The 25,533-nt window shown below is 41.3% G+C and overlaps 1 protein-coding gene across 1 annotated transcript in view; it reads left to right on the top strand.

The window, feature by feature from the left end:
- The window catches only part of LOC116981051 (dedicator of cytokinesis protein 1), a 413,994-nt gene extending 389,465 nt beyond the window's left edge, over positions 1-24,529 (top strand). Inside the window, exons 47-52 of the mRNA XM_033033698.1 lie at positions 1,810-1,947; positions 11,235-11,380; positions 14,053-14,251; positions 16,948-17,086; positions 20,765-20,910; positions 23,690-24,529. Coding sequence (XP_032889589.1) covers positions 1,810-1,947; positions 11,235-11,380; positions 14,053-14,251; positions 16,948-17,086; positions 20,765-20,910; positions 23,690-23,782 — 861 coding nt within the window. The 3' untranslated portion in view covers positions 23,783-24,529. The remainder of the gene's footprint in view (positions 1-1,809; positions 1,948-11,234; positions 11,381-14,052; positions 14,252-16,947; positions 17,087-20,764; positions 20,911-23,689) is intronic.
- Positions 24,530-25,533: the final 1,004 nt, after the last annotated feature.

Genomic DNA, 25,533 nt, shown 5'->3' with positions numbered 1-25,533 from the left:
CCCATAAGAATTTCATTGTTCCGTTTTGTGTCATATGACAATAAACCATTCTTGACTCTTACGAACTGGCTGCCAAGGAGAATGTGCCCTTAAGAGCTGACCGATGTATAGAATGCCATGAGACTGAATAGACCCACCAGGACCCATGCTAGTTGCTACATTAGGAAATATTTGCTGCAAAGGATGTTATCGTGTTCTGCACATTTGTGGAAGCTAATTTCAAAAAATTCAACCAAATTTGTGAGACACAATCTCCCATACATAAAACTATGCTGACTATCCCTAATCAACCCATATCTTTCCAAATCCAGGTATATCTTATCCCTCAGAATCCTCTCCATATCTAGTTCTCATGTTTCTTTCTGCAGCCCTGCTTAAGGAGAGGCACAAAAACAGCCACCCGCCATCCTTTCGACATCTCACCTCTATCTAACAATGATTCATATGCCCTGCAATTTCTTCTCCAGCTTCCCAGTGTCCCTCTCTATACCCGATGAGGCTCAGGAATTGGATCTACCTTCATACAGTTTAATATATCCAGCACTTCCTTGACTGTAATACAGATTGTCACCATTAACTCACCCGAGTTCCCTAGTCTTCGCGTCTTACTCCACGTTAAAACAGAGGAGATATGTTCATTGAGGACCTTGCCTATTTCCTAATGCTCCACACATGGATGACCACTTAGGTTTCTGAGGGGCCACATTCTCTCTTTGGTTACCTATTTTTCCTTAATATAATAAAATCTCTCTATTCTCCTTAATCTTATCTGCCAGAGCTATTTTATGCCCCCTATTTGCCTTCCTGATTTCCTTTTTAAGTATGCTCCTCAATCCCTTATGTACCTCCAGGAATACACTTGATACTAGCTGCCTATACCTGACTAATGGTTCTACTTTCCTGACCAAGGTCTCAATTTCCTTTGTCACCCTGGATTCCATACTCCTATCTGCCTTGCCCTTCACTCTAACAGGAACATGCACTATCGGACATTTAAAAGCATCCCACTTTCCAGACATTCCTTTGCCTGCCAACAATCTTCTCCAATCAACTTTTGAAAGTTCCTGAATAAAACAATCAAAGTTGGCCTTGCCCCAATGTAGAACATTAACTTGTAGACCGGCCCTCTCCTTATCCATAACTATTTAAAAGCTAATGGAACTGATTGCTGGTCTCAAAGCTGCCTACTGACTTAGTCCTGCCCGATTTCAAAAGAGTAGGACAAGCTTTGCCCTTTGTCTTGTAAGTCCTTCTACATATTGCCTGAGGAAGGAGGTTGGACTTTATTGCCTTCCATCATAGTGAGGAATGTGGGGGATCCGCTGTGGTGGATGTTTATGCTAATTTGTCTTGTTGCTTTTTTTTAGTATGGCGGTATGGTAATTCAAATTTCACTGTACCTTAATTGGTACATGAGACAGTAAACTGACCTTGAAACTGTCTTGAAAGCACGACAAATTCCACTTCATCTAAGTCCGTGGCACGAGGTCAAACCCAATCTTTATTGGGAAAGGAAAAATCCATTACCATATTTAAATCCATCTATGATAACCCTATTAGTCTTGCAGCCGTGTGTCAGGATGTGCCTCTAATTCCCATTGACTACTTGGGGCCTATAGTAAAAACCTATCAACGTGATCATCCTTTCTTCTATTTCCCAGCTCCACTATATAGCCTCACTGGACGATTCTTTGGTAATGTCATTTTGGACTACGGTCGTGATTTTCCCCTTAATCAACAAAACAACTTCTCTTCTTCATTTGTGTGAATCGCTGATATGGAACATTGCTCTTCTTGTTCATTTTCTAGATCCCATTCTTGAATGAGGGAGTCCGAATTCATGGTGAGAAGGTAACCGAGGCATTGCGGCCTTTCCATGAGAGGATGGAATCCTGTTTCAAACAGTTGAAAGAAAAAGTGGAAAAGCAGTATGGAATCAGAACTTTGGTAAAAATCTTCTGTTATTGAACCTCTTTTCACTACTTGTTCTCAATAGAGAAAACAGAATCGTAATGGTTTATTGTCCCATATCAAATATTTTCATAGTTGTGAGGAATTTGTTATATTCACTCCAGGAACCTTTATGCATGTCAGAGTAAAAGTTGGTGACACAAGTCTTGATACTTAATGTCAGCCTAAGGAATAACATAACGTATCAATTTGCTCAGTGACTCACTTTTGTGGGAAAATAGATAATTTTTCAAAATGTCGCTAGAATGAGGCTGATGCTGTGGAATTCATTGTGTGCAGCTTCATTGCCACATACTTATATTAACGTATTAAGAGGGAAATGTACCTTATCATTGATGTTCAACTAAACTTTGTTGGACAGCAAAATAAACGCTTTTTTTTGGCAACATTTTATTCTTAATGTGCTTAAGAAAAATAACATGTGGCTCCTATTCTAATTGAGAATAGCATGGAATGTAGCAAAAAGACATTAGGCCTGCTTGGTTGTCAAAAGCTGCTATCGATCACAAATGAAAAACTCACACAACTAATAATCTGAAGAAGGGTCTCGACCTGAAGCGTCACCTATTCCTTTGCTCCATAGATGCTGCCTCACCTGCTGAGTTTCTCCAGCATTTTCGTCTACCTTTGATTTTTCCAGCCGATTGTTCTTTCTGCTTTTAAACAACTAATAATTCAAACATTTGACTTAGTTTTGTTTGCTTGACCAAGCCATAATCAGCCTATTTCTAAAACAAAGCTATTGTAATTGCTTTTTGTCAAACCAGAACCGATTTTTTCCATCATAGCTGCAAGAAATAGAGGAAGGAGAAATGAAGTTCAACCAGAAGTGGAAAACAGAAAAAAAAAAAAGGGCAAGAAACAAATGCCATAAAGTTAGAAAAAGCTAAGAATACTAATTAAGAATACTTTAATAACACTAAAATAATATTAAAAAGACGTCTAAGGACGTTGTGCCTTAAATGTGGAACCTTCACAATGAAGTCGATAAATGAATAGTGAAAAATATGTACTGTGACGGCGCCCAGTCCCTTGGATGCCGCTCTGATCCCTTTAACTGGCCAAAAAAACAGGAGAAGCCACTCCTCAGCATCAGTGGTAACTGCTGGGTCCAATTAGCTAATATTGGATGGCCATTTTAACCTTCAGCCTACTCCCTATAAAAGTCAGGCATTCTAGCCAGAAGGGAAGAGGTGGAAGTTAAAGTGAGATCCCTCTCTGCTAGCTGTGTGCTCCCCCAAAAGATTCAAGGAAGACTGAGCCACTGGGACAAAGCTGGGACCACCAGCGCCACTGTGTGGTCAAGACTAGGTAGCCAGGAAGAAACCCTAGACAACCAGCGCCTCTACTGAGGCTACGACTGAGATGCTGGAACCTCTTCCTGCCCACAGACAATGAGGGACTGTGCCCACACACACAGAAGCAAAGACTGGCTAGTGAGGGTTATCCATAGATTCCCACACAGTATTGATGATGGTGATGAATTTAAATAGAAACGTGGAGATTACTGCAAGAAGGCTACAATTGTGATCACGCGTGTCTTGAATTTACATATAGATTGATCAAATCAAATTTACAATACTGTAAAGGAGCAATTCCGAGTGTTCCATAGAGAGCAAAAATGTTTTAAAACTTTCTGATGAGCAGGCCATCCTACATGGGTATCTTGTAACAAGAAAGGAATAATTGAACATCTTTGGTGTATGGTGTTTGAGAAGAACAACAATAATATTGTATAATTCTCATTAAGGTGCTCAGTTAAGTAGTAAAATCAGAAACCAGGACCCTGAATCTCCACAAAGGATTGGTATTGTTTCATTATCGTCACGTGTGCCGAGATACAGTGAAAGCCTTTATTTGTGTACCAGAGTGCAGAATGTAGGCAGTCCCGTTAGGCAGTCCCGATCTTCCAACCTGCCTTTATTTCAAATACTGGACTCTTTCTCTGTAACAAATCCAATGTTCTAATGCTACAATGCTGAAACAGTTACAGAGAAGGAGTCCAGTGTCTGCAATAAAGGCCGGTTGGAAGATCGAGTTCAGTAGTCTGTTAACAGAGGGGAAGTCGCTGTTCCTAAATCTGGTGGTATGGGCTTTCAAGCTTTGTATCTTATGTCATATGGGAGAGGGAGAAGAGGGAATGACCATGTAACAGTGCGAGGCATGAATTGGCTATGATAATTGGGTCCTTATGTGATGGTGGATGAGCAATTTTTAATATTTAAGGAATGTGTATGTGAATTGCATTTCTTATTTTGGCCCGATCTCCTTCGCTCCATAGATGCTGCTGCACCCGCTGAGTTTCTCCAGCATTTTTGTGTACCTAGCATAAATATACGTCAGGAAAGATGATCCAACTGTGGCATACAAAGGAAATTAGGGAAATCTATTAGATCTGAAAAGGAAGCATATAAACATGACAGAAAAGCATAAGGGCTGGGGATTGGAAGCAGTTTTGAAATCAGCAAGGGTTTCAAAGGGTAAAATAAACTCTTAATTCCTACGTCTTGAGGATGGAATAATAAAATTATATGAAGTGGCAGTAAGACCTCATCCTGTGGTTTATAATTTGAAAACATATATCAATTGTTTTCCAGAGTAGAATGTGATTATGATCATTTTCAAGTTGAGTAGCACCACTCTGAGAATTAGTCGAGCATTTGGGTGGCAAATCACACATGCAGTGATGATGCATTTTCCATGTCAGATATGCAGCTAATTATATTTTTCTTCATGCACACCTGGGTAATTAAATCACATTGTTCTGTGGTGTATCGATTGTTAGGCTTTCTCAGAACAATCAAATTTAATAGTACTACTGGATCTCGAGCAGCATGATTTAATGGGGCCGTCTCAGCCTAGAAACACGACTCTGGTAATGTAAAGGTTTAAAATTAGTGCATTTCCTCACACCCATCACATCTCCATTCCAACAAAGAACCACAAACCCCCAATTGTTCAGAATTTTCACGTCTTTTAACCACCTCTCGCACCCACCGATTTGTCAATCCACCCTCCCCGCCATTCAATCCAGGACTCCTCTTAGATCACCCACAATCCTTCAGGGACCAATCTGTGACCTGGCCTTGGCCCACCTCCCTTGAAACAGCATGACTGGACATACGTTATTTGTTGTTTTGGGTGTGTTAGTTTAATTATTGTGATAGCATTCTTTCCCTCATATGCCGCTCTGATCCCCCTCACTGGTAGACAGGCCAGGAGGGAGGGGAGGGGAGGGAGAGGGAGAGGGAGGGGGGGAGGGGGAGAGAGAGAGAGGGAGCCAGAGAGAGTTCCTCCTCTTCCAGCACAAATCCCACCATACTGCGGTGCTGCTTCTTCCTAAAGGCAGCAGTTGAGGGGCACACCCCCAGAGGTCACGACTGTGCAGAGCTGGGGGGGGGCACAGGGACTCCAGAATACGCCACAGTTGTTACAGTCTTCATAAAGCAATGTGTGGACGACTGCATCCCAAAAAAAACCTTGCAAGTGTTTCCCAGACAGAAGCCTTGGATGAACTATTACATCCGCATACTTCTGAAGTCCCGATCCCAGGCATTCAGGTCTGGAGATAGAGGTCTACAAGAAGTCCAGATATGACCTTGGTAAGGCCATCAAAAAGGCCAAAAGGGACTTCTGCTCCAAGCTGGAGGATGAGACGGATGTTCGGCAACTCTGGCAGGGCTTGAATGACATCGCCTCCTACAAGGCGAAATCAGGAGGCAGCTCAATCGTCAGCGAAACATCACTTCCTGACGAGCTCAATGCGTTCTACATACGCTTTGATAGGGAGAACACTGATGTGCCTTCCCGAGCCCCCATTCGCCGTGATGGTATTTCAGTCACATTCACAGAGGCCGATGTCAGAAGATCCTTCAGGGGGGTGAACCCTCGTAAAGCGCCTGGACCTGATGGTATACCCAGTCGTGTTCTAAAAACCTGTGCGGACCAACTGACTGGAGTTTTTACGGACATTTTCAACCTCTCACTTCTGAGGTCAGAGGTCCCTACCTGCTTTAAAAAGGCATCAATAATACCAGTGCCCAAGAAGAGCAAGGTGTCGTGCCTCAATGATTATCGACCAGTGGCACTAAGATCTGTGGTGATGAAGTGCTTTGAGAGGTTAATATGGCGCATATCAACTCCTACCTCGACCCACCGCAATTCGCTTAACGCCTCAACAAATCAACGGTGGAAGCGATCACACTGGCTCTCCACTCTGCTCTGGACCACTTGGACAACAAAAACTCATATGTCAGGCTGTTATTCATTGACTACAGCTCGGCGATTAGTACGATCATCCCCTCCAAGCTGGTTACCAAACTCTCAGATCTGGGTCTCTGCGCATCCCTCTGCAATTGGATCCTCGACTTCCTCATCCACAGACCACAGTCTGTTCGTATTGGTGGAAATGTGTCGGCCTCGATAACAATCAGCATGGGAGCATCTCAAGGCTGCGTGCTCAGGCCCCTGCTTTACTCACTCTATACTCATGACTGCGTAGCCGGACATAGTGCGAACTCCATCATCAAGTTTGCCGACGACACCACTGGTTGGGACTAATCACTGATGGAGATGAGTCAGAGTATAGAAGTGAGATTGACCGATTGACCAAATGGTGCCAGCACAATAACCTGGCTCTCAACACCAGCAAAACCAAAGGAACTGATTGTGGACTTTGGAAGGGGTAGGATAGGGACGCACAATCCCGTTTATATCAACGGGACGATGATGGAAAGGGTCAAGAACTTCAAATTCCTGGGTGGGCATATTTCCCAAGATTGTTCCTGGTCCCAGCACACTGATGCAATTATAAAGAAAGCACATCAGCGCCTCTACTTCCTGAAAAGATTACGGAGAGTCGGTATGTCAAAGAGGACTCTCAAACTTTTACAGGTGCACAGCAGAGAGCATGCTGACTGGTTGCATCGTGGCCTGGTTCGGCAACTTGAGCATCCAGGAGCGGAAAAGAATGCAGAAAGTTGTGACCACTGCCCAGTCCATCATCGGCTCTGACCTCCCCACCATCAAAGGGATCTATCGCAGTCGCTGCCTTAAAAAGGCTGCCAGCATCATCAAGGACCCACACCATACTGGCCACACATATCCGCTGCCATCAGGTAGAAAGTACAGGAGCCTGAAATCTGGTACATCCAAGTTCATGAACAGCTTCTTCCCCACAGCCATCATGCTATTAAACTCGCCATCAAACTAACTTTGAACTATAACACCCTATTGCACTTTATCTGTTTATTTATGTGTGTATATATATGGTCTATGCTAAATAGACACACTGAACTGCAGCAAGCAAGAATTTCATTGTCCTATCTGGGACACATGACAATAAACTCTCTTGACAAGTCTTGACTTGAAGACAAGTCTGAGACTGCCAGCACCTCCTCTCGAAGCTCCTCCTCTGAGATAGCCGTGTAGTCTCCTTCGAGACCAGGACTGAGCTTCTGGGATAAGCCTGAGAATGCTAGTGCCTCCTCAAATGCGCACTGCTGACAAGGGACAGCACCCCCGCATGGACCTGAACCGTTGTGTCACTTTCAATAAACCACGTTACATGACTTCGCCCTACTGTGAATGTCAGTGTAATCACCGTCAACCCTGTGTCGTCCCCTACACATTATGTGATGCCAATTTAGGAGTCCTATGTGTTGCACTGCAGATATTAGTGTATTTTCAAGTTATGAGTCCAATTTCAAAGTGGCCATTGACTCGCTGTGCAGCAACTGATTAAAGTACCATATAACCATATAATAACCATATAACAATTACAGCACGGAAACAGGCCATCTCGACCCCTCTAGTCCGTGCCGAACACATAATCTCCCCTAGTCCCATATACCTGCGCTCAGACCATAACCCTCCATTCCTTTCCCATCCATATAACTATCCAATTTATTTTTAAATGATAAAAACGAACCTGCCTCCACCACCTTCACTGGAAGCTCATTCCACACAGCTACCACTCTCTGAGTAAAGAAGTTCCCCCTCATGTTACCCCTAAACTTCAGTCCCTTAATTCTCAAGTCATGTCCCCTTGTTTGAATCTTCCCTACTCTCAGTGGGAAAAGCTTTTCCACGTCAACTCTGTCTATCCCTCTCATCATTTTAAAAACCTCTATCAAGTCCCCCCTTAACCCTCCACCATGTTGATGACAAATCATTTCAGGGTTTATGTTTTGGTTTGACATTTAATGTTTTTATCTTGTGAATTATGGCTTCAGTAAATATGTGATACAACAAATATAATGTGCTCCCTCAGGTCTGTTTGCCACCACCATCTCTGCCCCTTCTCAACTCATCCCACTCCCGGTTTGATACCCAATGCCCTAGCTCTCAACTAACCGCATTTGCATTAGTTACCTTTTGATATGTTTAGACTACAGCATGAAAACATAAATAACAATGACTACATGCGGCTCTACATAGGCAATACCATGGAAAGTTTAAACTGCATTGTTACTTATTGAACAACAGTTTCAGGTGATGCTCCTATTTAGTAATATTTCCTTGTTTCTAACAATATAATCTTCCTTTCGTTTCCACTGGCACTATTCCACTGGATAAGGCAGCAACCAGATAAATCACGACAATGGAGTAAAACTAATGTTTTTATTCACTGATTTGTAACAATCTGGAATGCCTTGTCTCATAGGATGCTGGAAACAGATTTATTTTCAACATTCAAAAGGAAATTGAGATGTTCTTGAAAAGGAAATATTAATATGTCTTGTAAAGGAGCAGGAGATGAATTTTATGCATAACTCTTCCAAAGAGCTATGCAAACATGATGGGCATCTGAGTTCCATCACTCCTTGGTCTTAAATATGCAAGCACATCATTGGAACAAGAAATTGAACTTTTTTTTTCCAGTCTTCAAATGAAACCAGGTTTTCATTGATGCTTGGAAACACATCGATGAAATGAAAAAAATATGCATGGTTGAGCTAAGAATTCTCTACATTGTAAGATAATTAAATATGATTAGTATACAAATGTGGATCATTGCCTTCTGCAATATAATAGCAGTTCTACCTTGTGTTCTGTTTATAAATATTAATCATTATAAATTAATGGTTGTCAAGTGAAAATTGAGAGTTATGTATTTTCAGCATGAAGTAACATCGTTGCAGTTTATATATCAGAGATTTGGGTTTTTTTTTAATTCATGTGGAAAATGTCGTGATTCATGGTATATTTAGACTATACTCTAAAGAAGATTTTTGATAAATGAGTAGAAGTGAACACATTGCTGTAAATAATGGGTTTTAAAATATGCATCAGAGGTAGTAGATAATCATGGATGGAGTCGAGAGGGGAGGTAAAGCGACAAGTGTAGCATTTCCTGCGGTAGCAAAGAAATGTACCACTCCCTCCACAACTCCCTGGTCAATTCGTCCCTTCCCACCCAAACCACCCCCTCCCCTGGTACTTTCCCTTGCAACCGCAGAAAATGCTACACTTGTCACTTTACCTCCCCCCTCGACTCCATCCAAGCAGTCTTTCCAGGTGAGGCGGAGGTTCACCTGCACCTCCTCCAACCTCATCTATTGCATCCGCTGCTCTAGGTATCAACTGCTCTACATCAGTGAGACCAAGCGCAGGCTTGGCGATTGCTTCGACCAACACCTCCGCACAGTTCGCATTAACGAACCCGATCTCCCGGTGGCTCAGCACTTCAACTCCCCCTCCAATTCCGACCTTTCTGTCATGGGCCTCCTCCATGGCCAGAGTCCCACCGCAAATTGGAGGAGCAGCACCTCATATTTTGCTTGGGTAGTTTACACCCCAGCGGTATGAACATTGACTTCTCCAATTTCAGGTAGTCCTTGCTTTCTCCCTCCTTCCCAGCTCTCCCACAACCCACTGTCTCCGCCTCTTCCTTTCTTCTTCCACCACCACATAAGTCTGAAGAAGGGTCTCGACCCGAAACGTCACCTATTCCTTCACATAGATGCTGCCTCACCCGCTGAGTTTCTCCAGCATTTTTGTCTACCTTCGATTTTTCCTGCAACTGCAGTTCTTTCATAAACAGCCCCCCTAATAATAAGTCTGAAGAAGGGTCTCAACCCGAAACATCACCTGCTCCATAGATGCTGCCTCACCCGCTGAGTTTCTCCAACATTTTTGTCTACCCCCTAATAATAGTCACATTTTACCAATGATTGATTCCATTCATTGTTCAGTTTAAACAAGTCCTATTTAAAAGGTCGAGAATTTTCATGTAGATGTTCATCTTATTAAAATAACGGAACAAGATGACACAGTGATTGTTTAAATCAGAAAATGTTATACTTTTACTTTTGAAGACCACTTAGTAAATAAGAGGTACCTTGTTTCTCACCTTTGCTAAAAGCTATTTTTATTGCATATTCTGAAAATTTCCCATTTTCCCCCTTCTTCAAGTATACTGAGCACATATTATGTGCAGACTCATTTTAGAATGCCCATCTAAATTAAATTTAGTATGGTCAATGAAACCTGCAAAAAAGATAATGCCCCTGTTAGTCTCTGCTAGAGTGGCACAGTTCATATTCTCTCCCCGCCCCCCCCCCCCCCCCCCCCCCCTTCCCTACCCCCGCTTAAAACAGTGAAATGGCAATAAAACAAATTTTAAAATATTTGGATAAGGTCATTTTTTTTCCGCTCTTTTATTGAATGAACACTTTGTCAAAGTCTTTAAATATCATTAAGGTGTCAGCAGTGGTCACTATGGCACAGACTAGCAAGGATGAGGTCAAGTAGATTTATTCCATGTGGTAATATCATCCACAACATATTCCAGACCCACTTCAACCTGGTGTACTTTAGGATTTGACCTGCAAACAACTTTTAAAGAGACATTGACGTCACCCACCAAGAAAACATTCTATGCCTTTGATGCTTTCATTGGTTTTTCGCTCCTGGAGTGCAAGCAAAAACTATCTGCCTCTCCGACAACTCAATTCACGGAATCTTGATTTTGTCAGCATATCTTCATTCCCAGCTAACTTTCCTAGACCAGAATTCCTTACAAATACTATTTCTAGATCATTAAGGGAATTATTTATGATATTAAAAGAAATACATAGTCTTGCTAATTAAAGATAGATTAATATTGACATTTCCCATGTTACTGAATCATGTTCAGATTCAAGATATTTTAAATAGCTGCATGTAACATGATCAAATTTATTTTTGTAACACAATTAGCATTACATTTAAGTAGTCAAAAGGCGGATTTGCCTATACTGTGTCGTTCTTATTCCTCTCAGGCTACAACTCTGGATGAACGCAGAGGAAGTCGGCCTCGTTCGATGGTCCGTTCCTTTACAATGCCGTCAACTCCAAGACCTCTGTCTGTTGCATCAGTCTCCTCCATTTCATCTGACAGTACCCCGTCCAGGCCTGGTTCTGATGGGTATGTTTTACAGTTAATGTGATTACTTATAATTGTCAAATTTCTCAAAGTTGGAACTAGGATAATTTAGCTAATGGACATGCATGTCCATTGGAAGCGAACCCTCATCAGGATCTTGTGCTTGAAAAGTAGGGAGGAACATAATAATAATGAGGAACAGTAAATATTTTGAATTATTGTTTGGGTCTGCTTTTGGTCAAGCTGATATGAGGAATATAAACTCATCGTCAACATCTGCAAATTCTGTGAACATAAATGTGGGAGAAGAGGTTGAGAATGATTCCTTCTACCCCACCAATATCTGACTGGTATTGTTGCAGATAGACATGTTGCTCCATCCATGAATTGTGAGGTAACAAAGCCTGATGTTACTTACCATTACGCTTTTCCTTTGTAATCTTAACCTGATTATACAAATATGTCCTAATACCATGAACTGCTATGGTCTTAGAACTGATCCCTTTAAAACAACCTGAAAAGCGAATAACCAGACCATTACAGGTAAGAATTAAATGGATAAGATATGGGATAAAGAGTAATTAACATCACAACAACAACAAAAATCAGATAGTAGCTGCAGCAGAATTATCAAATGATGTATGGATTAAATGTCCATTTCTAAAATGTAGCAAGAATATATGACTTTGTTTGGTAAAGATATGTAGACAATGAGAATAATGAGCCAATAGAAACATAAATAGGAACAAGTGTGGTTGTTTCAATAAGCTCATGGCTGATCTTTTACTGCAACACCCCACATCCCCAACTCACTTCTCAGTACATAATGTAATACAAATGAACTGCAGATGCTGCTTTATACCAGAGATAGACACAACATGTGCAGTAACCTAGCGGGTCAGGCAGCATTTCTGAAGAAAATAGATAGATGAGGTTTCGGGACCCTTCTTCAGACATTTCACTAGATATATTACCATGTTATTATGGACCGTAATACTATTAGTTTTAAAAACAGTTTTGGAGAAAGAAAGGACTGATCCACGAGTTATGATCCTAAATTGGGGCAAAGCCAATTTTATCGGCTTTAGGCAGAAATTTGCATAGGTCAATTGATTGAAATTGTTTGTAGGTAAAGGCATATCCCTTCTTTATTAGTTAATTAAACATCTGCCAGTCTGAAGAAGGGTCTCGACCCAAAACGTCACCCATTCCTATCCAGAGATGCTGCCGGAGGAACTCGGGGCCAAGCAGTATCTGTAGTGGCAAATGGATAAAGTCTGGGTCAAGACCCTTCTTCAGACTGATGGAGAAGATGAAAAAGGGTCCAAACCTGAAAAGTCATCTGTCCGTTTCCCTCCACAGATACGGACTGGCCTTGAGTTCCTCCAGCAGTTTAGTTTTTGCTCAAACTTCCATCATCTGAAGGCTCATGTCAACAACAAAACAAACAGACTTGAAAAATTCTCAACCAAAATTAACAAACTATCATTTTCAAAAGTGTTATAAGCCATGAATTATATGTAAAGATTCATTGTCAGGCTTGTGTTACAAATAAAAACATTTAGTAGTATAGAAATAGATTTTGTGTCTATATACTAATGAAATAATGTATAATGGTTTATAACTAACTAATAAAGCAATATCTAATTTAGATAGCCTTTATGTTTCAATCCATATAAAATATAATCAGGCAGAATCATTCTGCAGCTTAACCAAAAATCCCATGTTCATGTTACATAATTGAGTTGTGGGAGATGAATTAAAAAACGGTGAATTTTTTTGTGTTAAATTTGTGAAAGTATCAGTGAATATTTGGATATTCCTGTCTGGTACATGCTCATCAAGCATTTTAAAATGCATTACAATATACTCATAGTTTTCAGAGATGAAATATTGTGATTAATTTTCCAAATAATTTAACTGCACAAGTTCAAGATTCTGAAGCAAATGTGAAAGTCCTGAACTCCCCCTGCCATTTGAAAGTCTAACCTCAGAGGGGATACTTCCTGATTTGAACCAGATGATCTGCTCATTATACTTGGTGCAGAGACAGCAAATATATTAAGTTACATGGCAAGGGACATTGCAGTAGACCCAAGAACAGATGAATTTACTTTATTTAAACGTTTCTAATTGGCTTTAAGTTATCAAAAAAAATGTTATCAAACTATTGAAAACTTACCCAAAATAATTTTTGATTTACAGGGGTCATGGACTAGCAGGCTGTAAAATTTGTTCTTGGCATTTCTTTTGTAGTCATATTCTGGCATCACTACCTGATGCGGTTTATGTCAGGAAACCATTGATAATGAGAATCTGGATAGCTCTTGCAAGGAGATCCATTCAAGGGAGTCGTGGATTTCGCAGATGGATAAACAACAAGCTTGTGGGCAAATTCTGGCCATTATTAGCTGCAAGAAAAATGACTGAAGCCATTAAAATAATGTGAACCGGGAAATTCAAACAAAGTATTGACCTTGCATAAAGTATTGACCTTGTTGAGTTTTACTTCTGCATTTTCAGTGCAGCAAGGACGAGTTTAGGTATTTAACATTAAAATCCCCAAAATGTCTGTCAAAAATCTTTGGACAGTAAATGCAGCATTGGAGATATATCCAATTCCATAGAAATTCATTTGAATAAAAACAAAGATTGTGTTTGTGTCTTAAACAAGTTTGATTTTCGTTTATTTTGTTCAATATTATTTATTTTAGATTTATTCTGGAGCCCCTTCTCCCAAAGAAGATGCATTCAAGATCTCAGGACAAATTGGATAAGGATGATTTTGACAAAGACAAGAGAGAGAAAAAGAAAGAAAAGAGGAACAGCAGACACCAAGAAATGTTTGACAAAGAATTTAAAACAACTGATATACCCAGCCTGTCTCCAGAGGCAGTAATCCTCTCTGAAACGGTAATTACATGATAATTTGTGCACTAAGTGTTTCTGTCATTTACTTGTCTAAATATTCTGCATTCTACCTGACTATTTAAAATGCAGGAACTGTGAGGTACTAAATAATTAGGAGCTACTCTTTCAATGACTCCAAGTAACATTTAACATTGCACAATTCAGGAGTACACACGAGTAAATATAGCATAAAAAATCTAAGCAGTTGCCATTAAAATATATAATGCAATTGCTATGGAAAATTATTTTCTTTTTAAATCTCCCTCTACATGTTTTTTTCCTGAGCAGTGAACTGCAGCAGCACTAACCTCATATCAGATTGTCAAATTTACATTCAATGTTAACAGCAATGTATCTTTCCCAAATAGTCTAAGATCGTTAATAAAGATGTTCAATAGTTAAAAGAACATTCCTGCGAAGTTGGCTAGAAAAGCTTGGAAAACGATCTTCCATTAAGTTTAAAAAAGACAAAGAAAATGGATGAAAAAACAAATCACAAAGAAGTAAAGGAGATTCTAGTGCAGGGTATTTAACCTTTAAGATGTCTTTTGATGGGCACCTAATCATAAAGATCTTTGTAAAGCACTAAAAAGTTATTTTCAGCTTGATCTAGCTGAATTAAATTTCACTCATCAAGTTATTCAATATCCCATTCAACTATTTGAATAATTAATTTATTGCTAGAAATAATTGTTGTATTTATCTTTTGCAGTAATTGAAACCATGAAGGTAGTAAATTGTATGGATTAAATTACTATTGATTCAGTTACAATCAATATTCTGTCCAATCTTACCAACTGAAAATCTTAGGTTGTTTTTTTTTGCCTTCTCTACATTGGAATATGAAGAGCAATTAGAGTATTCCTTCTACCACTCCCATTGAAACAGTAAAATTAAACTCGAGAGGAGTAGAAATCGCTTTTAAAACATGGGGGGGGGGACACACACAATGAGGCCTGACATCCAGGACAGGGTTTGGCAACCTACAGCCCACGGGACGGATTTTTTTTTTCAATTAGTTTTCGGGAACTGCAGCCAGTCCTGGGGCATGCAGGCGACCTGGGAACTGCAGCCAGTCCCGGGGCAAGCGATTAGTAGTGTGTGTGTGTGTGTGTGTGACGCGGCAGGCTGCTCTCCTAAATTCCATAGAGCTGCCAACAGCTTTCGTGCATGAGACGCGCACGCTTCATTTCCAGAACATTCTGAACGCGTGATTCTCTCTCTACCATCACTCTCTATCCTCCCTCTAGACGCACCTGCAATTTGGGGGCTATGCGTCAGTGGATAGGGCGGTTATGGGGTAAAAGGAGCAAATTAATAATAAAATATCAGGGGGGGTAGTTAGTGTGTGTGACGCCGCATGCCCCCTCCCCCGCAACCACACTTTGGGGAAACAGACCCATCGGGTCTGCACTTGGTCTAGTTATCCCTATAAACCTGTCCTGTCCATGTATCTCTCCAAATGCCCTATAAATTGTATTATTCAAGCTCGTTCACATTTAAAAATGGTACAGTGAAATTTGAGTTACTATACCGCCATACAAATAAAAAGAACACAATACACGATAGAGTTTAACATAAACATCCACCACATCGGAATCAACTTTTCCCACTGTGATGGAAGGCAATAAAGTTCAGTCATCTTCCTCTTTGTTCACCCGTGGTCGGGGTCTTTAATCCCTCCGCTGTCGCTGCTATGGACGGCCCGATGTACAAGCCCTCTCGCGGGGATGATGGAAACTCTGGCGTCAGAATGGAGGAACACACTCGTGGCTTGGAGTTTCCGAATCTGCCGCTTCAAGATTCAATTTAATTGTCACATGTACCAATTAAGGTACAGTGAAATTTGAGTTACCATACAGCCATACTAAGTAAAAGCAAAAATACACACAGCGCATAAAATAAAGTTGAACATAAACATCCACCAGAGTGGAATCAACATTCCTCACTGATGGAAGGCAATAAAGTTCAGTCATCTTCCTCATTTGGTCACCCGTGGTAGGGGCCGTTGCCGACGGTCCGCTGTTCAAGCCCTCTCATCAGGATGATCGGAACACTCTGCAGCATGGAGCTCCCGAGTCGGCCCATTCTTACCCCCTGCTTCATGGTGTTAAAGTCCACAGGCCCCGCGGTCAGAGCTCCAACACTGGCAAACCTCAGGAAATTATCCCAGGCTCTGCGATGGTAAGTCCGTGCCACACCCGCGGCTTGAAGCTCCGGGCTGGTCTCCAGGAAAGGCAGCAAAGGGGGGGGGGGCGGAGATGCGACACGGAGAAAAATCGCATCTCCGTCGTGGTAAGTGACTGAAAAATGTTTCCCCCGATCCCCCCACATAAAACATACCAAGAGGCATTAAAACAAACATTCAAGGCGTACTTAAAATAATTAAAACAGAGAAGGGACAAGACAGACTGTTGGCGAGGCGGCCATTACGGGCTTCACCTGCATCTGATTGCACCTGCATCTGCCATTTCCTTGGGCAGCTTGTTCCATGGACGCACCACCTTTTGTGTGAAGTAGCTGCCGCTCGGGTTCCTTTTAAATCATTCCTCGCTCAACCAATGGTTTATTTATATGAATTGGGAATCATAATACCTAGTTATTACTGCATAAAAAAATAATTAGCTATCAAATCTTCTACTAATTCTACTAAAGCTTTGATTCTTTTAATGATGGCACAAATTATCTGTTGTTTCCAGATCAGTCCATTACGACCACAAAGACCAAAGAGCCAAGTGATTAATATAATGGCAGGTGATAGACGCTTTTCTGCATCATCGGTATCAAATCCAACAACTCCCAGAGCTAAATTATCATTTTCCTTACAGCCTGGCCTGAGTAAGTACTTTAATATAGCAGGGAAGGAATTATTATAAAAAAGTATTTGTTTCTTCCAATAGTATGGATATCAAAAGCAAGAGATCATAGGTTTAAAGTGAGAGGAAGGAGTTTAAGGGAATCTGAGGAGTAAGTATTTTTACACAGAATTATCGACACCTGGAATACATTGACAGAGATGAGAGAATTAGATACAATTATTATATTTAAGAGACATTTATACAGACACTTGAGGTGGCAAGGCATAGAAAGATAATCTTAATTTAACAAATGTGATGGGCAAACAGGTAGTTGTAGTCATGGAGAGCAGAAGGGCCTATTTCTGTCCTATATGATTATTTTTTCTTTGGAATATTCAATGTATCATATACTTCTAGGAAGAGAGTGGAGGCAACCATCCAAAACTACATTGTGTGGAGGTAGACACAAAATGTTGGAGTAACTCAGCGGGTCAGGCAGCGTTTGTAGAGATGCTGCCTGACCCACTGAGCTACTCCAGCATTTTGTGTCTACCTTCGATTTAAACCAGCATCTGCAGTTCTTTCCTACATATATTGTGTGGAGTATTTAATTCAGTGCGATGATTGAAATTGTACTTACCATGGAATTTAACATGATAATATCAGTTTCCTAATCCTTTTTCATCCCTTTGGAAGTTATATCCAGGTTACATTCTAACATCTATTGTGCCTGCACATCTGACATGAAATTAGACCATGGCATCTGAGAAGTAACATAGAAACATAGAAAATAGGTGCAGGAGTAGGCCATTCAGCCCTTCGAGCCTGCACTGCCATTCAACATGATCATGACTAATCATCCAACTCAGTATCCTGTACCTGCCTTCTCTCCATACCCCCTGATCCCTTTAGCCACAAGGGCCACATCTAACTCCCTCTTAAATATAGCCAACAAACTGGCCTCAACTACCTTCTGTGGCAGAGAATTCCAGAGATTCACCACTCTCTGTGTGAAAAATGTTTTCCTCATCTCGGTCCTAAAAGATTTCCCCCTTATCCTTAAACTGTGACCCCTTGTTCTGGACTTCCCCAACAACGGAAACAATCTTCCTGCATCTAGCCTGTCCAACCCCTTAAGAATTTTGTACGTTTCTATAAGATCCCCCCTCAATCTTCTAAATTCTAGCGCGTACAAACCGAGTCTATCCAGTCTTTCTTCATATGAAAGTCCTGACATCCCAGGAATCAGTCTGGTGAACCTTCTCTGTACTCGCTCTGTAACCATCCTTATATGCTCTGAGTGTAACCAGATTTTCCTAGCTTTATGTTAAAACGGTATCCCACAATGGTGAGTCCAATACATAATTTCCCTCCTTAAAGCCCCAAAGGTACTGACCCTCCATACCCCAAAAGGCCCCATTCATAATTGTCAACTTGAAAGCATCTCCAACTCTTGACTCTCATGCTGCCAGCTTATCCAGAGTGGTGCAGATTTGACCCTGAAATGCTGCAATAATCATTTGTTAAGTATCCCCAGATTCAACTGACGTTTGACTGAAATAGTTTTAGCCACACCATTCTCATGACCATCTTGTGCATCCATTGGAACATAGCAACATTTCTAGGTCAACAACTGAAACATCGACATATATAAATATCAAAATATAAACTATTTAGGATTTCTCTGGATAGATAAAATAATTTGATCATCCTCCTCCATAATTATGAGTAAAGGTACATGTTTTTAAATAACACAGTTGAAGATTGAGGAGGGGACAGCATGTACGAAAGAAGAGGTAAATGTTAATCCAGTACAGTTAATGTTTTCCATTATGTGCACCCTGTTTTAGAAAGTAGTCAAGGCTATCCACTGGATAGCTAAATCATTTAATTAAAATTACATGAGTGATGAGAAACCCGTCATATAAAGTGACTAGAGAAACCAGGGATATCTTCACTGGAACAGAGTAGCATTTAGAATTATGAGTAGTACATTTAGGAAGAAATTTGAGCCTAACCTTATCAAAACCCCAAAACAAAAAGTCAGTAAAAGCTATTTTTAACGTTAAAATTGTATAGCCTTTCCTTGAATAAAGCAAATGCAGCAGAATCTATTATAACACAATTTTTACAGTCACAAAATTGATTTCTTGATGTCTTTGCTATCTATATGTCACTGATACTATTATGTTTGAGTTTTGTTCATTGGGTAGCTAGAATTAGCATTTGATGGAAATGTTAGTCAGTTATGATAATAAGTATGTTATTTCCTTACTATTTTACCAATAAGTGTATTATTTGTGTGTTTGGAATTTAACTTGAAAATCATAAATTCATTAGATTGTGCTCAATATGTCCCACCACAACTATTCCCTGCAATACTTCACAGCCTCACTTTGTGGCCAATTGTTAACATTTATCTTGGAGGTATAGATGCCATGACATTTTTATCCAAGGTAGTGGTGACTAGGCCTCGAGCAGTGGATCCTAAAGGGCCTGTCCCACTTGGCCGTCATTTACGCGAAAGGCCGGTAGTGACTGACGCGCGACGGGTCGAGACTCTTCTTCAGTCTGAAGAAGGGTCTCGACCCGAAACGTCACCCATTGCTTCTCTCCAGAGATGCTGCCGGTCCCGCTGAGTTATTCCTGCATTTTGTGTCTATCTTCAATCGTCTTGGCCCCGCTCTGGGAGTAGGAGTGGGGGCGGATCCGCAACGGCCGTGAGCCCCAGGCCGAGCTCGACGATTGTTTGCCTGCTTCTGCTGCTGTTGGAGGTGAGACGTTGCGCCGCGCCAGGGTCTTGGGCCTGTCCCACTTTGGTCGTCAGTTACGCGACAGGCCGGTGGCGCGCAAAGATTTTGTGCAGGACGAAGTCCACACTCCTCCACACCACTCCATGCGCCCGTCCCGTTCTACCCACGCGCTACCCACACGCAGGCGGCGTAAATGGTGCGCATATGACGGCCAAGTGGGACAGGCCCTGTTCTCAAAACACCTGGATGATCCCTTGCTGGCTCACCTGCTATTAAGAAATATGATCTGCTTGCATTTATTGGAAATTATTTCCATTTGGAGTATCTTCATAGCTGGAGCCAATACAACAAAAAATGGCTATACTGTTCTTTTTATGGTAAGATAACAAGTGGATTCAATATAGGTTTCTTTTTCAGCTACACATGTCAAACATGTGCAGAAGAATGTTTCTTTAATTTTATGTGATAAGAAAAGTAAAATTCCAAGTGACTGCAAATGGTATTTTTTGTTGTGTAAAGCAAAACAAGATTATTTTGTTATATACTCAGTATAATCATCCATGTAAAATGAATGTCATAATTAATCAAATTAAGACAATCTGAACATTTTGATTAAAATAATTTATCCCAGCTCTGAGGTTATTAGATGAAGAACACCATGCATGCAGACCAGGGTTTGGCTGACCAGATTAGCAATTGTATCAATTGCAGAAAGATATAAGGAATATTTAATTATTATATTGATTCTCTTCTGTAACTAACATTTTCACAGAATACTGCACTATCTTGGTTGATAGATGTATTGTCATTGCGAATGCCATTTATAAATGTCAGTTTTCTACTTAAAGACAAGAAACTTCACCCAAGTTTTGTTTTACAATACATTTCAACATATAGCACAAAATGTTATAAATTGAATGCACCCTGATAAAATTCCACCATTATTGCAATCTATCCATTTCTAGCAATGGAGCTGAATGGTGCTGTTACTTCTGAGCTGACCGGAATACCACCTCCTCTTCCTATTAAAGGCAACACTGGTGATTATGGAATTCTGACTGACAACCAAGAATCCGGCGTTCCCACCACATCACTCCCTCATCAATTCAGGGTAATTGTATGCCTAAAGTTAACTCGCAAGATTTTTCTCTTTCATAATTATAGTCTTTGTATAGGAACTGAATACTTTCTGGTAAGTTTTCAGCTGGTTATTTTAAACACATTGACAGCTTTCGGCACTCCTTCCACCTTTCCCAGTAAACTGATGCAAAATAACTGAACATTCCAAACCAACTTTACACAATAAAATAGGAGTGGGTTACCTAAGATAGGATAGGGCCCAGGGGAGTGTTGTAGAACAGAGCGATTTAGGAATACAAGTGCAACAATCCCTGAAAGTGGTGGCACAGGTAGACATGGTATAAAGAAGGCATTTGACATGCTGGCATTGAGTATAGAAGTTGAGATGATATGTTACAGTTGTACTTGAGGTGATAATGTTGCACTGAGTAATGTGTTCAATTTGGTCACCTGCAACACAAAATATGCCATTAAGCTGGCAGGAGAACAGAAAAGATTGATGCGGATATTGCTAGGACTCAAGGGACTTCATTGTGAGGACAGGTTGGGCAGGATAGTACTTTAGTCCTTGAAGCATGGACTGAGAAGTGCTCTTATGGAAGTGAAACATGAGGGAGATAGGTGGTGTGAATACAAAGAATGCAAAGCCCCCCTCTTAAGATCCTTGGAGATGATGGTTCCCATGAATTTAAAATACTCCACAGATGTGACTGTGGTGTTTTGATGGTGAGTGGGGTGAGGAGAGGGGGAGCTCTCCTAAAGTCTACAATCAATTCCACTGTCTTAAGAGCATTGAGCTCTAGGCTGTTGCGACGGCACCAGGACGGCAGCTGTGACACTTCCTGTCTGTAGGCAGATTCCTCCCCATCCTGGATCAGTCCAATCAGGGTTGGGTCGTCCGCAAACTTGAGAAGCTTGACAGGTGTCTGGAGGTGCAGTCGTTGGTGTAGAGAGAATAGAGGAGAGGAGTGAGTATGCACCCTTGCGGTGCTCCTATGCTGAGTGTTTGTGGGTTCGAGATGTGCTTTCCCAGCCTCACATGCTGCTTCCTGTCTGTCAGGAAGCTGGTGATCCACCGACAGAGGGGTTCAGGCACAGTCAACTTGGAAAGTTTGGAGTATAGTAGCTCTGGCACAATGGTGTTGAATGCAGAGCTAAAATCAACAAACAGGATCCTTGCATAGGTCCCCTGGTGGTCTAGCTGCTGTAGGATGAAGTGCAGGCCCAGGTTGACTGCATCATCCACAGATCTATTGGCCCAATATGCAAACTACAGCAGGGAGTTTGTGATATTTTTCAGCTTGGCCAGCACAAGCCTTTCGAGTGTCTTCATGACTACAGAGGTCAGTGCGACAGGCCTGTAGTCATTAAGACAAGTAATCCTTGCCTTTTTGGGTACTTTGAGACAGGCAGGGACAGTACATGTTTGCAGGGATTGATTAAAAATGTCTGTATAGACCGGTGCCAACTGTTTGGCACAGAGCTTAAGAGTAGAGGGGTAAACATTGCCCAAAGAGCGGGAGGGCTTTCCTCTTGTAGCTGGTAATTTCTTGCAAGCCCTTCCAAACTGAAGAAGAGTCACTAGCTAAGAACTTGCTCCTCAACTTCTCAGAGTACCTTTCCTTGGCAGCTCTGATTCCTCTTCTCAGCATGTACTTGGCCTGCCTGTGGAGGTCTGCATCCCCGCTCCTGTAGGCCACCTCTTTAGACCGTCAGAGCTGTCCGAGTTCTGCAGTGAACCAGGGCTTGTTGTTGTTGAACCATGTCCGGGTCTTAGTTGGAATGCAACTGTCCTCGCAAACGCTGACATATGATGATACAGTGTCCATATACTCATCGAGGCTTGTGGTTGCTTCTGTAATAGCGATCTGAGAGGCAATGTTTTCACAGAATGGTACAAAGGAACTGCTTGGGATTGGGACAGGTATAAAAGCATCATTTTAGAAGTCATTTGGACAAGTAGATGAATATGAAAGATTGAGAGCAATGTGTGTCAAATGCATGCAGATGGGACCACTGTAGTTGCCCAAAGGTCCTGCTTCAGTGCTCAATTACTGTATGATTGAACGACATGAGAAAAGTAGCAAAACCATTCAGTCGATTAATCTGTAGTGTTACCACTATCCTTCCAAAATAGTATCTAACAAAGCAGAATATCCTGATTTCCAATTAGCTCAAGTCTGGGACTTGAGTGAATACAAGCAATTGTATATATCCTGCTAAACCAAGAAAATGGAATAATGCAAATAAAACAAAGCAAAGATTCTGGCAAAATTGTGCCAAATCAGGTACAAGGAGGAGAATTGAAAGACTGAATTCAGAGAAGAAAGGATAGGTATCTTAAAAACTTTACATTTTTTAAATCTATGGGAATGAAACTCTAATCGTTGACTTTCACTGACAGAATGGCAGCTGTTAGTTTGTCTCCACAAGTAATACATAGCAGGATTAGTGCTACCAGTTTGAATGATGAGATAAAGAGCAAAATGCTGTTTTTGACAATTCCATGTGCAACATAATTCAGAAAGCATTTTTTGGATCTGTACATTTAAGTCCATCCTCTCAGGGCCTGTAGTTGTGGTAACATTTGTATATAAATAACTCTTTACTTTCACAACAAATTCTGGTCCATTGTAAAAGAGCAATTAATGATTTAGAAATAATTATTAATAATCTGTTTTGCCGGCATTAAGTGTATGTTGGTCCATTCACCAGTCATGATTCAATTTAAGACCCTAGGTCACTGCTGGAAATTCAACATGACAGAGAAATAGTAACTCACCAAAATTATTATTTTTTTCCCCCAATAGGCTCCTCCGCCTTTGCCAAGCAAGACACCACCGCCTCCTCCTCCAAAGACAGCTCGAAGGCAAGCATCGGTGGATTCCGGGATTGTACAGTGATGTTCTGACACGGTATCCACTACCAATTCTGGTCCATGCAGTTTCCTTCCAAAAGGCAGAGATTTCCGTCAGTTTCATTATTTTTCCTTTCCATCCATGATATGATACTAAATGATTTACCTCATTTACACATACAATGTCAGCATCTGAATAATCCTCTTTACTGCAACAAGGAGACAAAAACAGTTACTTAGCCAGCAGATTCTGCTGTAGTATAAAATATTAATTCATAAGTAGAGTGGGCTTATAAATGCTAAACTGCTTTTGTGGAGTAAATGATTGAGAAGGTTGCCAAGTGGATGAAATTCCTGCCACTTGTTTGGAGACTGATTTAAAATCACTCTTGTATTAGAAGCACATGAATATATTACTTTTCTTGCTTTCAGTTTAAATAGCTTTTTGACAGTTACTTCATTCTCAGATACGGAGATTTGCTTACTTCCAAATAAGACGGGTAAAGTGATCTTTGAATCAAATTGCAGCTTTGTTTATGGGGTGTAATCATTATGTACAGAAGTTTGTATATATATATGATGCTGAAAATTTTAAAACTTGTTCTATGGTGTCAGCTTTTATTACATTGGCTTAGTATAATTCTGCAAATGAATTACTTATACTAATTGCTTTTAGATATATTAAGGCTTACTGATTGTAAACTATTGGTTACTTTTTTGCTAAAGATCATGTTTTAGATTTATTTAATAGGGTCAAACATGGGAAATGGAATATATCAACTAACTACAGTTTTTTAAAATAATTTTGTCATTTCTGAAACATTTTAACATTTTCTGTAATCATGATATCCATGAATGTAGATTATTCATAACTCACAACTGATAAATAAAAACAAAAATTGTAACAGTTTGAGTGAAATATTTCTTTATTAAGTAGACAATATTTATGTATTAAGCGGTAAAATAAGTATCACTGTTACAGGTGCACAACCTTTTATCCGAAGATCCAAATAACGAAAACCTCCGAATAGCGGCCATTTTTTCGGTCCTTGAAGAAAGGTCCTTGAAAACGTTCACCGAGGGCGGCCCGCAGAGGTGACAGCGGAACCTCCGGTCGGTCCTCGAAGAAAGGGGAACTAAATCCCCATTCATAAAAGAGAAGATGAGGGTATATTGCGCGGGAGGGTTAATAATTGACAATATGCTGCTGCCTGCCCGCTGAGTTAAAAAGTTCCCACGGTAGACTCACGATATACAGTGTTTCGTGAGTCTTGCGTGGGAACTTTTTAACTCAGCGGGGCAGGCAGCAGCAGATTGTCGCTCGCTTCAGTATCACCCCACCTACACCCCTCTGCTTCCCGGCCATGTGTGTGACCCCTTCCCTCCCCTCTCCAGCTCCCCGCCCATTGCACCGGCGCGGGGGCTTTGCACTGTCTTCACGTCGGTGATTGCAGCAGGACCGTGGCAGTCACCGGAGACGCCAGGACCAACGGGACACCGACCCCCAGGCCCACTGCAAGCACGGAGATCCCAGAGACCCACAGCCAACAGCAGCGCAGCCCAGCCCCGCTCCAACTACAGAGGAACCTGGGTTGCGGATGACGGGGCGCAGCTCGGGGCGTCGTAGGGGCCCATCGGGGAGCGGCCACTCAAAGCCACGACGGGAGATGTAGGGCCCGGGCCCTGCCCCGGTCTTGATGTTGGAGCCCCCGGCGGGCGCTAGCAAGTCCGCGGCAATTTACAGCCGCGCCAGGCGTTGTAAGGCCCCCCTCCAGGTCACTCTCAACCTCTATGATC

This window comes from Amblyraja radiata, chromosome 15 (genome assembly GCF_010909765.2).
Source record: "Amblyraja radiata isolate CabotCenter1 chromosome 15, sAmbRad1.1.pri, whole genome shotgun sequence".
Classification (NCBI taxonomy): domain Eukaryota; kingdom Metazoa; phylum Chordata; class Chondrichthyes; order Rajiformes; family Rajidae; genus Amblyraja; species Amblyraja radiata.
This window is presented reverse-complemented; position numbering and strand designations above follow the sequence as displayed.